This window comes from Sphaeramia orbicularis, chromosome 1, assembly GCF_902148855.1.
Source record: "Sphaeramia orbicularis chromosome 1, fSphaOr1.1, whole genome shotgun sequence".
Taxonomy (NCBI): domain Eukaryota; kingdom Metazoa; phylum Chordata; class Actinopteri; order Kurtiformes; family Apogonidae; genus Sphaeramia; species Sphaeramia orbicularis.
The window spans coordinates 59,248,288-59,262,426 of NC_043957.1; the positions used below are offsets into that span (position 1 = coordinate 59,248,288).

General features: G+C 44.6%; 1 protein-coding gene across 4 annotated transcripts in view; it reads left to right on the forward strand.

Annotated features, from left to right (window-relative positions):
• The window catches only part of slc43a3a (solute carrier family 43 member 3a), a 25,795-nt gene extending 12,742 nt beyond the window's left edge, over window positions 1-13,053 (forward strand). The window contains exons 7-13 of one of the 4 annotated variants that reach the window (XM_030143454.1): window positions 986-1,125; window positions 3,738-3,743; window positions 8,407-8,550; window positions 10,509-10,616; window positions 11,499-11,685; window positions 12,389-12,512; window positions 12,766-13,053. In XM_030143454.1, the coding sequence (XP_029999314.1) occupies window positions 986-1,125; window positions 3,738-3,743; window positions 8,407-8,550; window positions 10,509-10,616; window positions 11,499-11,685; window positions 12,389-12,512; window positions 12,766-12,915 (859 nt within the window). In that variant the 3' untranslated portion in view covers window positions 12,916-13,053. The other 3 variants (XM_030143446.1, XM_030143463.1, XM_030143472.1) reach the window with 3 other exon arrangements.
• The last annotated feature ends 1,086 nt before the right edge of the window (window positions 13,054-14,139 follow it).

Below are 14,139 nucleotides of genomic sequence, written 5' to 3' on the forward strand. Positions count from 1 at the left end.
CAAAGAATAACATTAAATTATGAAAATATTTACATTTACACACCATCCTGTAATAATAAAATGTGAATAACCTGAACAATTACACTGATTTTTCTTCCATTTCCTCAATTTTCTTTAATCTTCAAAAAATCTTAAATTAAGCAAAAAAAAAAATTTTGAATTAAGCAAAAATATTTTAAATTTAGCAAAAAATCTTGAATTAAGCAAAAAAATATTCAATTAAGTAAAAAAAAAAAGACATCTTAAAATAAGAGAAAAAAAAATCTTGAATTAAGCAAAAAAAAAAAAAAAAATCTTAAATTTAGCAAAAAAATCTTGAATTAACAACTTCACATTTTTGTCTTTGTTTTAGTGCAAAAAATAACATTAAATTCTGAAAATGTTTCCATTTCCAAACTCTCCTGTACCAATAAAATGTGAATAACCTGAACAATTACACTGATTTTTCTTCCATTTCTTCAATTTTCTTTAATTTTCAAAAATCTTAAATTTAGCAAAAAATCTTGAATTAACAACTTCACATATTTGTCTTTGTTTGAGTGCAAAAAATAACATTAAATTCTGAAAATATTTCCATTTCCAAACTCTCCTGTACCAATAAAATGTGACTAACCTGAACAAATGTGTCCAACCTGAAATGTCTGTATTAAATTCAGTCCAGTTTGAACTCTTTTCTTCCTGTTCCTCAGTGTTTAGTGTCTTTGGAGATCTGATCCAGAATGCACATGGACTAATGAGAAGTTAATATTGTTGAAATTGCACTTATTTTTCTTAAGAAATTTCTTTTTTTTTTCAGATTATTCACATCTTTTTTTGTTTGGATAGTTTATAAAAGTAAGTATTTTATAATTTAATGGGTTTTTTGCACTAAAACACAGACAAACATGTTCAGTTGTCATTCTTTCTGGGTTCTTCTGTTCTTCTTTTACTGGTCCGGTCCACTGCAGATCAGATCAGACTGAATGTGGAACCTCTGTGTGCACAGGCTGAGCTGTGGAAAGGCCAACTCTTACAACGTGGAACAGTTTGAGAAGATGAGGGACGGTGCACTGACCCAGGGGAGGGGCAGAGGAGACCACCCATCAGTACCAGCACCTGGGGACACCACCGTGGACCAGGAACCAGAGGGTAGGTCCACCACCATCACCGCCGTGACTGGACGTCACATGGCATTAACAGAGAATAGGCCTGTAACGGTACACAAAATTTTCGGTTCGGTACGTTTTCGGTTTTCAAAGCCACAATTAGTTTTTTTTCGGTTCGGTACAGGAAGAAAGAAAACCCCTCAAAATGTCTATTAATGCATTTATGAATTTTTTAACATTTTTCCCGCAATTTTTGGAGACAATAGAATATAGAAAAACAGGAATAATATAATTCTGCTGCTACAAATCAAATAGAAAATAAAATAAATTATTAATATTACACAATGTATTTGAAACATTAGTATTGCACTTTTCCCTGAAAGGGAGTTTTGAACAAACAACAAAAATCTAATCACAGTTCTGTCAGTTCACATTCTGCAGAAAAAGAACAAAAATTCCACATGAAGTACAACATTAACAAGAGGGTAAACTGGTATTCTGTTGAAACAAACTGAAGAGAAACACTGACAACACAATGAACCACATTATTTATTTTAGGACAGAGAACAAACTGTTTAGGACACTGTGTGTATTTGTGTGTGCCTGTGTGCACAGGGGATTTTTTTTTTTTTTTTTGTCAGAGCCAGGGGGGTAGGGGGGGTGCGCAGTTATATACTTGGGGGTGCGGTCCATAACTAACACAATGAACACTGTCGTGAAACGAAAGTGAAACTTTACATAGCGACAGCGTGGCGTGGCAGCGACAGCGTGGCAGCGACAGCGTGGCAGCGACAGCGTGGCAGCGACAGCGTGGCAGCGACAGCGTGGCAGCGACAGCGTGGCAGACAAGCCACCAGTGAGCTGAGAAGATAGGATTAACCTCACCTTCAACCGGTTCAAATCACTAGTCCATTGTTTTATTGACCTAAGAATCAGCTGTTATGGCTGTATGTATGGACTGCAAACTAGCCTACTCACAGTTGAAGGACAATATTTCTCGCCTGAAATCAGAGCTCCGGAAAAGAGATGAGATGATCGGAGAGTTCGCTTCCATAGCCGCTGCTCAGTCAAAACATATCTCACATACGAGGGCTGTTCAATAAGTTCATGGCCTCACCCAGAACAGAACAACACAGACTGATAATTTATATTTTATTTTTCAACATAATCTCCATTTACAGCAATGCACTTGGTCCATCGATGTTCAAGCATCACTATTCCATCATGAAAGAATGTAACATCCTGTATTAGAACAACCAGTATTTGTGGGTGAGGCCATGAACTTATTGAACAGCCCTCGTATGCAGGCATCCGCTCTGGCTGCTTCAACAGCCCGACTACCCTCCTTCTTGGTGTCCCAGATGGTGTCGGACTCTGCGACCACTCTCCCCTGGGTGTCCTCGATGAATGCCGGTCTTACCGACACGCCCGGAGGGTCCGGCGGCGGAGGAGAATCAGTCCACCGGGCCTGAACCAGACACAGGGGCAATGAGCGCCATCTCCGCTGCGCGGGACCAGGTTGCTACAACGCCGCCGCTGACCACCCCAACGCCATCAATAGATCCGTGGGCTCAGCCCGGAGCCAGGCCGAAGGCTCCGCTTCACAGCTCCACACCAAACCGGGCTGACCCACGGCCTCGGCCGTCCTGGACGGAGGTGGTGCGCCGCGGCCAAAAGAGGCAGTCAGGTGGGAAGTCTCTTTTCCCACCCCTTGGTCTCTCCAACCGCTATGCTATCCTGCGGGATGCTGCACCGATCCATCCCGACGAGGCCCCTCCATCCCTGATTCCTTCTGGCTTGGACCCATCAAAGCCAGCGGCTCCTCCTGGCGCTGTCGGTACCTCACCGCCTTTGGCCGCCGGGCCCCCTTCATCACGAGCTTCTCCACCTGCCGCCGCCGAGCCTTCTCCACCTTCAGCGGTGGCTCCTCCACCCGCGGCCCCATCCGTGGTCTTGGCGCCCTGCCCGCTCTCTCCACCCGGGACCATCGTCAATCCTGCAGCTGGCGCTGACCGGACTGTTCACCGATCCTCCACGGGCCGGGACCGCCGCAGGCTGCTGAAGGAGGCTGTCCTGAGGCATTCAGAGGAGCATCACCAAGCCTCCACCTCTGCCCACACCTGTCTGCCTGTTCAGACCGGCCCGGACCCAGCGACGGCGGAGGGAATTGATCCCCTTCTGTCTGCTCCGGGCAGTCCGCCTCCACCCGCATCTTCATGTCCACGACCCCTTTTCCCCCCAAACACGTTAATTATCGGTGACTCCATGACCAGGAACATCCGCTTCTTTAATGCGGTCACACATTGTCTTCCCGGTGCCACCGTCCCCATTTGTCCTGGACAAACTCCTCTCCCTTTTACCCTCACTGCCCAGTTCCATTCACAGAGTTGTGGTGCATGTGGGGACAAACGACACAACCCACCAGGAGTTGGAGTGTACTAAAAGTAATTTTAACCTACTCTTTGATATTTTAAGGGACTGTGGAAAGACTGTTTTTATTTCTGGGCCAACACCAACTCTCGGTCGCGGAGCTGGTCATTTTAGCAGACTCCTCAGCCTTCATACCTGGCTCCGGACCGCCAGCAGGAAGCACAACTTTGGTTTTATTGACAATTTTAACTTGTTCTGGGAGCGCCCCACATTTTTTTAGCAGAGATGGTATCCATCCAAACAGACAAGGCACTCAAATGTTGACAAATAACCTGCAGTACACTTTGCAGCACCCCCAGGACTGACTATCTACACAGGAAACCCCACCACCCTCCTTTCCTCCCCCAGTATCTATTCCACCCCCTGGCCCCTGTCACAGCTCCTCCCACCGACCCCTCCCAGTATCACACTCCCTCCTAGTAGAAAGTCTTAAATCAACACCATCGCCATCCCTCACCTCTGCACCCCTCCTAGGACTCACCCACACTCCATCACTTCCATCCGCTATACCCACCATCATCTCAGATCGAATACAAACCACTCGTCCACCATCACATCCCTCTGCTGCCAACTCAAAGAACCTGATTTTAGTACCTCGACAACACGTTAGTATCCTCACCATCTTTTACTCCTGTACATTTTGGCCTTTTAAATATTAGATCTCTTAACAACAAATCCTTTTTATGTCATGATTTTATTACTTTTAATAAATTAGACCTTTTTATTATCACTGAGACTTGGCTTTCTGAGGGTGACTGCAGCCCCCTCATCAAAGCAACCCCCCCGATTTTATTTTCCTTCATCAACCCCGTCTGACATGTAGGGGAGGGGGGGTTGCTGTTATTTTCAGAAAGGCTTTTAAATGCTCCCCCATCTCACAGTGTAATTTTACCTCATTTGAACATCTTGGTTTTACAATTGATTTTAAATCCCCAGTCCTAATTTTAATAATCTACAGACCACCCAGGCCAAACAATGTTTTTATCCAAGAGTTTGCCGAGCTACTATCAGGTTTTATTTCAAGGTTCGATAGGATTCTTATTTTAGGTGATTTTAACATACGTGTGCTGCCCTGCTCAGCCTCTCGTTTCTGATTTGATGGATACACTGGAATCTTTTAATCTCACACAGATTATACAAGCATCCACACACTTAAAAGGTCACACACTTGACCTTGTAATTCATCTCGGTCTCAATCCTGACAATCTCAGGCTTAAGGATATCTGTGTGTCGGACCACAAAGCAGTTTTATTTAATGTCATCTTATCCAAACCACCTTTTAACCACAATACACCCCTTCGTCATCGTGCTTTTAACTCTATGTCCGCCAGTCAGTTCTCCAAACTTTTTAATACTACTTTTTTAACTGCTTTTAATCCAAATTTTAACATAGAGGAGCTGGTATCCCATTTTAACCAAACCTGCCTGACTGTGTTGGACTCTGTTGTGCCATTCAGAATTAAAAAATCCCAGAGTTCACCACAGCCCTGGCTAAATGGGTCGACTGCTAAACTGAAAAGAGACTGTAGGAGGAAAGAAAGAAAATGGAAGAAAACAGGCCTACATGTCTTTTTAGAAATCTGGAAAATTGCCACAAAAAACTATCAAAAAGCAGTTAAGGAAGCTAGAGCGCATTTTTACTCAAACTTAATTTTAGCAAATCGTTCTAACCCCAGAATTTTATTTAAGGTCATAGATTCTATCACCACCCCCTCCCCCTATCATTTTATGGATGCCTCACAAAGCATGTGTGAGGAGTTTTTAAAATTCTTTTTTAATAAAATTAAGGACACAAGGCAACAGATCACACCCCCAGAGCGCGTTTTAGATAAAGGTAGGGAAATTTTTAGCCATTTTAAAAATTTTGAACCGATCTCACTGACGTTTTTAACTGAAATAATTTTACACATGAAGTCAGCTACATGCAGCCTTGATCCCATTCCCACTAAATTTCTTAAAGAGGTTTTAGGCACGGTTGGACCCAGTATTATTAACAACTCCTTAATTCAAGGCAGCATCCCCTCTTCTTTTAAACATGCTGTGGTCCAACCCCTTTTAAAGAAACCGAACCTGGATCCTTCTGTTCTCAATAATTTTAGACCTATTTCTAAACTTCCGTTTTTATCCAAAGTTTTAGAGAAAGTGGTTTCAATCCAGCTTTTATCTTTTATGTCCCATAACAACCTCTTTGAGAAATTTCAGTCCAGTTTTAGACCTTTACATAGCACAGAAACTGCCCTCCTCAAGGTCACCAATGATCTTCTTTTAGCAGCTGACAGAGGAGAGAGCGCTATTTTAATTCTTTTAGATCTCAGTGCCGCCTTTGACACTGTAGATCATGATATTTTAATTGAACGTCTTAGAACCTGGGTCGGCATCAGGGACACTGCTCTTAGCTGGTTTTATTCTTATCTTTTAGATAGAACCTTTGCAGTCACCATATGCAACCACACATCTTCCAAAACCCAGATTGCCTGTGGTGTACCGCAGGGTTCAGTTTTGGGTCCGATTTTATTTTCTATTTATATGCTCCCACTTGGTGAGATTTTTAAGCATCATAACTTTTCCTTTCATTGTTACGTGGACGACACACAGGTATACCTGCCCCTGAGACCGGATGACCCCAGAAGCCTAGCTGCTGTGTCAGACTGCCTTAATGATGTAAACCGTTGGATGGCCCAGAATTTCCTGCAATTAAACAACTCTAAATCAGAAGTCATATTGTTCGGTTCACCAAACTCCACCACTGCCGTAAAAAACTGCCTCGGTCCCCTCTCCTCAAATATTACACCAACTGCCAGAAATCTTGGTGTAATATTTGACTCAGACCTCACATTCCAACCCCACATCAATAAAGTTATCCAATCATGTTTCTTACATCTGCGAACCATTTCAAAAATCAAACCAATAGTCCCTCACTCAGATCTGGAAACAGTTATGCATTCATTCATATTCATAAGACTCGATTACTGTAACTCATTTCTGTCCGGCATCAATCAAAAATTACTGTCCCGCCTCTAATTGGTCCAGAACACAGCAGCTGGGCTTCTCACTGGTTTTAACAGGCGACATCACATAACCCCTGTCCTGGCATCCCTCCACTGGCTCCCTGTGTGTTTTAGAATTGATTTTAAGATTTTACTGATTACTTTTAAAGCCCGAATGGGTCTGGCCCCAAGCTATATAGATGACATGTTAGCTACCTACGAGCCAGCACGTAGCCTTAGATCCTCGGGGGGGCAGAGGGCTCCTGGCTGTTCCAAAGTCCAGGCTTAAATCTAAGGGTGAGCGGGCCTTTTCCATCAGGGCCCCTCGACTTTGGAACGGCCTGCCCCAGGAAATAAGGCTGAGGAATCAGTGGCATCTTTGAAGTCACTTCTTAAAACACACTTTTATAGACTTGCTTTTATGTGATGTTTGTCCCTTTTAATTTTAAATTTTAATTTTTTTTTTTTTTTTTTTAAATTTGAATCTTATCCTGTTTGATTGTTGGTTTATATTCTCATACATGATGTTGTTTTATCTCACGCCTCTACTTCTACATTGATTTAACAGCATCATGTTACATTACCCCTGCCCTCCTTATTCTGATTCATTTAATCTATTTGAAGTGTCTTGTTTCTGCATTGTTGTACACATCTCTCCTATTATGTTGCTTCTATTTTAGTGTTTTTATTTACATCTTGTATCCTGCTGTTGTGTCCTTTACTTGTTTGTCAAAGCACTTTGTAAACTTTGTTTTAAAAGGTGCTATATAAATAAAGCTATTATTAAAGCTATTATTATTACTTTCAACGTTCTATTTATTCCTCTATTATACAGCGTGTGTGACAGACAGACAGACAGACAGACAGAGCTAGTGTCAGTGTTTTAGAACTACCGTAGTTCCTCGGGGCCAAACAACGCCCGTCTTATCTCCGTCTCTTTCCTCATTGTTGTCTTTTGAACCTGAACTGATCCAAACTGGACTGGACTGATGGTGGAGGGTCTGCAGTCTCTTCCTTCCAGGTTCACATCATATTTGTTGTTTTTTTTTATCCTTATATCAGCTGCTGTTTCATATTTCGGGTCAATGTGTGCGTCCTTCCATACGTCTGTGTGAAACTTGCATGCATTTAAAGTTCTGCATCGAACAACGTCTGTCGTTCCTTTTTCTTTTTCTCATCATACTGTGCCGTTTGGGTTCAGCTGTGTACTGAACTGAACAGGTGTGTACCCGAATGGTTTGGTTCGGTACATGTACCGTTACAGGCCTAACAGAGAACATCCAGCCCAAACTAAAACACAGTCTGTTTAGGGTTGTCCAAGTGGACGTCCTCTATGTAGCCACTGTAATGTTAGCCCAATGCTAGTGTCAGTTCACCTTTTTTCAGGTAACGTTTGTGTTTATGTACATGTGTCCGTCATCTTAGCACAGGAAAAGAATGAAAAGACAGTTACAGCTGCTTTTGGGCAGAACCTGGAATGCTACAAAAACTCTTGTTCTTGTGCCATCGTTGCCCTGATCAGCCAGGACGTAGAATTCAGCGATGATTGCGTATTTCTGGTCAAAAACACTAAAAATCTCTATTCCATCGGACTCAAACAGATGCCTTCCATCACTGTCCAGAGGTTTGAACAGCTACACAACGCTGACTTCAATGTCTCTGTTTGGTTTGGTTTTTTTTAATCAGTTGATGAACATGGGAACCACCACTGACCTCAGGATTTCTTGTCATAATTTGCTGAAACCGTCTTACGCAGGGTTTCTGTAAACTCTCACACATTCTAAGTGCAGAAGCTGCAGTCGTTCAGTGTATAATACGTAGGATGTGACATGTGACCAGTATCCACCGTCATGGTCTTTGTGTATAAAACATAAGTGCTCATATTTGGGTCGTGTGTCCATCAGGGCGGAGCTTCCGGAGCTGTGTGCTGTCCTGGTTCTTCCTGTTTCACCTGCTGTGGCTGTCCATCATGCAGCTCAGACACTACCTGTTCATTGGTACGCTCAACCCAAGGCTTGTCCGATTGGCTGGTGACGACGCCCACCGGGGTAAGTCTACATCTGAATAATACTAATTATAATAATAATAATAATAATATTGGTCGTTAGAATGGAGAGAGCATTGTTGAAAAAATGTTGTTAGATATTTGAAGACGCTCCATCAGGGTAAATACAGAAATGAGCCTCCTGAGTGTTGGAGACAGTGTGGATGGAAGGAGGCTAACCATTAGCATGTGTTCTGGGACTGGGCTGGTATCCACAGGACTTTGGTGTCTGTCTTTAAAGCTGCAACAGACTTTCGTGACCAGTTTTTCCTCAGATCTGTCCATCGTCAGTCATATCCTCAGTTTCATGAATCTGTTCGTCTGTCATTCCTCAGCTGAATCTCTTCCTCATGGTGAACAGTTTCTTAGTTCCATCCATCACAAACAAAACATGTGTTTACAAACAGAGCCGAGAAGTAACTTGGGCATCGTTGGAATTTTGTCATGACATGCATTGTGGGAAGCAAAGGCTGGCACCACTGCCTGACAGTGGCAGCACGACCATATGATATTATATGGATGAAACAAACACGATGCGGAAACAGCTGGAGGAACATGCAAAGAGGGAAAGGAGCTGCTGCCGTTTCCACATCTTGTCTGTTCCAGGTGCCGCTGCAGGCGGCTGCGCAAACCGGTGTTTCACGCAATGCACGTCATGACAAAATTCTGAAGATGCCTGAGTTACTTCTCGGCTCTGTTTGTAAACACATGGTTTGTTTGTGGTGGATGGAACTAAGAAACTGTTCACCACAATGCAAGAGATTCAGCTGAGGAATGACAGACAGACGAACAGATTCATGAAACTGAGGATATGACTGAGGACGGACAGATCTGAGGAAAAACTGGTCACAAAAGTCTCCCGCACCTTTAAGGTTCATATTACCTACGACTGTGCATTTATATGTTGGTGATGTCGCTGTACTGGAACGGAGGGAGGATCCAAAATGACCACAGGTGCTTTTAGCAACAGGCAAGAAATCTATTACAAGAAGGTGGTTCCACCCAGCTCCACCACCAACAGAAGATCAGGACAGGATCATCTGGCAGATGTTCAAAACCACAAAATGGACTAATGCTGCGTTTCCACTACGTGGTACCGGCTCGACTTGGCCTTTTTGCGTTTCCATTATGAAAAAGGACCTGGAATCTGGTACCCGGTACTAGTTTTTTGGTCTCACCTCCGCTGAGGTTCCAGGAACTGTGTAAACACTGCAGACCACTGATTGGTCAGAGTCGTCTCTGTGACCCGCCCTTTTACAAAAAACAGATGCAGAAGTTGACAGTAAATGTAGCAGAAGGTGAATCCACATGGTGACAGTCTGTAAAACTACACCATTCAGTCAGGAGGTTCAGTCTTTGGTGGCCAACGTAAAAATTCTGCATGAGTTTGATGAGACAACAAGCAACGAGCGAGTTTATCAGCGACTCTGAGCAGACGACACGGAAGTAATGCACCGCATCGCTATGACAACCAGGTACTGTAAAGTCTGTGGTATCCTGTAATGGAAACGGTCTGGAATAGGACCTGGTACTAGAGTCGAGTCAAGTCAAGCCGGTTCCATGTAGTGGAAACGTGGCATTCATCTATCAGAATCCAGAGGGATACATTTGATCCTATTTGGGACAAATGGATCAAGTTTGCATCCACTAGCTGCCCAGAATACGTATCACTCCTCATATTTACAGTTTCCTTGTATTTACTCATTGTGTTTTTGTAAATATATTTATATATATTTAGTTCTATAATGTTTGAAGAACCCAGAGGTAACTGTTTCCCTAACCCTAACCCAGTTCATATGTTGTTGTTTTTTTTACTATTGTATGTATAAAATATGAAACGCATTCAGGGCTTGAATAAGATCTCATCTGTCAGAATGGAAATGTTGGAAAATAAATGAAACATAAGGATAATAATGGTACTGTGATGCGCTGCTGACCTCTCCATGACCCCTGTGTCCTCAGTCAGTCAGTTCACCAACGCCTTTGCTGTGACCCAGCTGTGTGGGGTCCTGTGTGCCCCCTGGAACGGACTCATCATGGACCGCAACAAGGGGAAGCCCCTGGACCCGGGTAAGACAGACCCCTAACCCTAACTCTAAAGCCCTACCCTAAAGCCCTACCCTAAAGCCCTGACCCTAACCTTCTGAGGTTAGAGTAGTTTCTTCATCAGAGCTGTTGAATCCCATTGGTCCTCCTCCTGAACATAGATCGGTTTTGCTCATCAGTCATCAGCTGTTTGTGCCGTTTGTCCTCAAACCATCCCAACATCACAATATTCTTCTTTTTAATAGTTTTATAAATACTCAGGCCAGCGTTTGTATCATCACAGTATTTGTAAAACTACATGTCAAAGACATGTTAGTTTGTTAGGTTAGAACCCCCCCCCCCCCCATTTGACCTGGATATTAGGGTTAGAGCCCCCCCCCCCCCCAGTTGACCTGGATATTAGGGTTAGAGCCCCCCCCCCCCAGCTGACCTGGACAGTAGGGTTAGAGCCCCCCCCCCAGCTGACCTGGATATTAGGGTTAGAGCCCCCCCCCCCAGCTGACCTGGACAGTAGGGTTAGAGCCCCCCCCCCCCCCCCCCCCAACTGACCTGGACATTAGGGTTAGAGCCCCCCCCCCCCCCCCAACTGACCTGGACAGTAGGGTTAGAGCCCCCCCCCCAATTGACCTGGACAGTAGGGTTAACATCCATCCACAGCTGTTTGTTTTGGTCATGTGGCTCTAGTTGGACTCACAGGTCTTTCCAGTACAGTTTAGGGTCATAGACCAATTTAACTACGAACAAACACCTGGAACAACAACAACAACTATTCAGAGAAAAATGAGAGTTTGGCGTTTTGTCGTTTCTCCAACAGACACATTTTAATGCATAAGTTCTGTTCAGGCAGTTTGAGTTTCAATGGAAAACACACCAGTGATGTCACAGTTCTGTGTGGTTTTCCTGCAGGTGAAGGTGAGCAGGAGGCGGAGCTTCGGTCGTCGTGGTTGTCTCTGTGTCTCACCGTGGTCCAGGGCCTGCTCTTCTCCGTCAGCGCCTCAGTCCCGGTGCTGTGGGTCCAGTACCTAACCTTCGCTCTGCAGGTCCTCAACCGCTCCTTCCTCTACGGAGGAAACGCCGCCTTCATCAGTATCGCGTGAGTCCAAGAACAGACACCTGATCCACGATGGATGAGCGTCTGTCGGACCTGGAGTCCAAACCGGTCCCATTCAGAACCAGGAACCAGGAACCATAACCCTAACCAGGACTTACCAAACAATTTAATGTCACAACTATCTCCCCAGCATTAAAACGACCACAAAAACAACTACACATACTACTGTGTATACAGTACTAGTGTGTATATAGTACTAGTGTATATAGTACTAGTGTGTATATAGTACTAGTGTATATACAGTACTAGTGTGTATGTAGTACTAGTGTATATACAGTACTAGTGTATACAGTACTAGTGTGTATGTAGTACTAGTGTATATATAGTACTAGTGTATATAGTACGAGTGTGCATACAGTACTAGTGTGTATATAGTACTAGTGTGTATACAGTACTAGTAGTAGTGCGTATATAGTACTAGTGTGTATACAGTACTAGTGTGTATACAGTACTAGTGTGTATATAGTACTAGTGTGTATACAGTACTAGTGTATATATAGTCCTAGTGTGTATATAGTACTAGTGTGTATATATAGTACTAGTGTGTATACAGTACTAGTGTGTATATAGTACTAGTGTGTATACAGTACTAGTGTGTATACAGTACTAGTGTTGTGGGTTCTTGTATTTGTAGATCAGACGTGCACCTCCGTCCCTGATAACTCGTGGGTGTTTTTTTCCTCAGGTTTCCGTCGTGTCACTTTGGGAAGTTGTACGGTCTGGTCATGTGTGTGTCGGCTGTGGTGTCTCTGCTGCAGTTCCCCTGCTGCGCCCTGGTGGAGGGGCTGCTGGACGGAGACCCCTTCATAGTAAGACTGTCACACTGACAACAAGCACCAAGACTAGCGAAGACGATTAGGGCCACGAGAACAACAATAAATAAATAAAATATTCAGGTCCAACATATATATTTTTATTATTATTCTGAGAAAAAAATCAGTTTCCTGTGGCCTAATCCTCCTCTGTCTGAAGACACACTGTTCCAGTTTATGGAGACAGTACCAGTAGGGTGGGTCTAGTACCAGGAGGCTCACTGAACCCGGGTTTCTGCGTCTGTTCCAGGTGGACGTGGCTCTGACTCTCCTCACTCTGCTGGCGTTCATCCATCCCGTCTACGTTTTCATCCACTGCAGAAAATTGAGAGGAACCAGAGAAGACGAGGTCCAGACTGAAGCTGCCAACGGCTGTGGACTCACAGAAGCAAAGGTTTAGAGGTTCTGAGGACCAGGTTCATGAAGGATCGGACCTGTTTGAAGGTTTAGGGGTTCTGAGGACCAGGTTCATGTAGGATCAAACCTGTTTGAGTTAGTTTGTTCAAGAACAGAGAGAATAAAGGAAAGAGGTTTTCTACTGTTTTGTTCTTTGTGTTTATTTTTCCAGAATTACACTGATGCATTATTTATGAAAGGAACAAAGAAAAGGACTTATTAATATTTTAATAGTTTAATAAGTTAATAGGTTAATAAGCTGATCTAAACCCAAGTGGTGTTCTGTTATTGGACTTCTGTGCTAGTCACAGTTTGTCCATAACAAACACCATGTTCGAACACAGGGATGTCCATAAGTGCACGTGGCACCAGGACACCCTAGGCCGGAGGTCGATAATTGACTTTGTTGTCGTGTCATCAGACCTCTGGCCGCATGTTTTGGGCACTTGGGTGAAGAGAGGGGCGGAGCTGTCAACCGATCACCACCTGGTGGTGAGTTGGATTCGCTGGCGGAGGAGAAAGCCGGACAGACCTGGCAGGCCCAAACGTGTTGTGAGGGTCTGCCAGGAACGTCTGGCAGAGCCCGATGTCAGCACAGTCTTCAACTCCCACCTCCGGGAGAGCTTCTCCCAGATCCCGGGGGAGGCTGGGGACATTGAGTCCGAGTGGACCATGTTCTCCACCTCCATTGTTGAAGCGGCTGCTCGGAGCTGTGGTCGCAAGGTCTCCGGTACCTGTCGTGGCGGCAATCCTCGAACCCAGGGGTGGACCCCAGAAGTAAGGGATGCCGTCAAGCTGAAGAAGGAGGCTTATCGAGCCTTGTTGGCCCGTGGGACTCCCAAGGCAGCTGATGGGTACCGGAAGGCCAGGCATGCTGCAGCCTGAGCTGTTGTGGAGGCAAAAACTCGGGTCTGGGTAGAGTTTGGGGAGGCCATGGAGGAGGACTATTGGTCGGCCTCGAGGAAATTCTGGCAAACCATCCGGCGCCTCAGGAGGGGAAAGCAGTTCCCCACCAACACTGTTTACAGTGGAAGTGGGGAGCTGCTGACCTCGACTGAGGATTTTGTCGGACGGTGGAAGGAATACTTCGAGGATCTCCTCAATCCCACTGTCACGTCTTCCATGGAGGAAGCAGAGGTTGAGGTCTCAGAGGTGGACTCGTCCATCGCCCAAACTGAAGTCACCCAGGTGGTTGGACAGCTCCTCGGTGGCAGGGCACAGGGGGTGG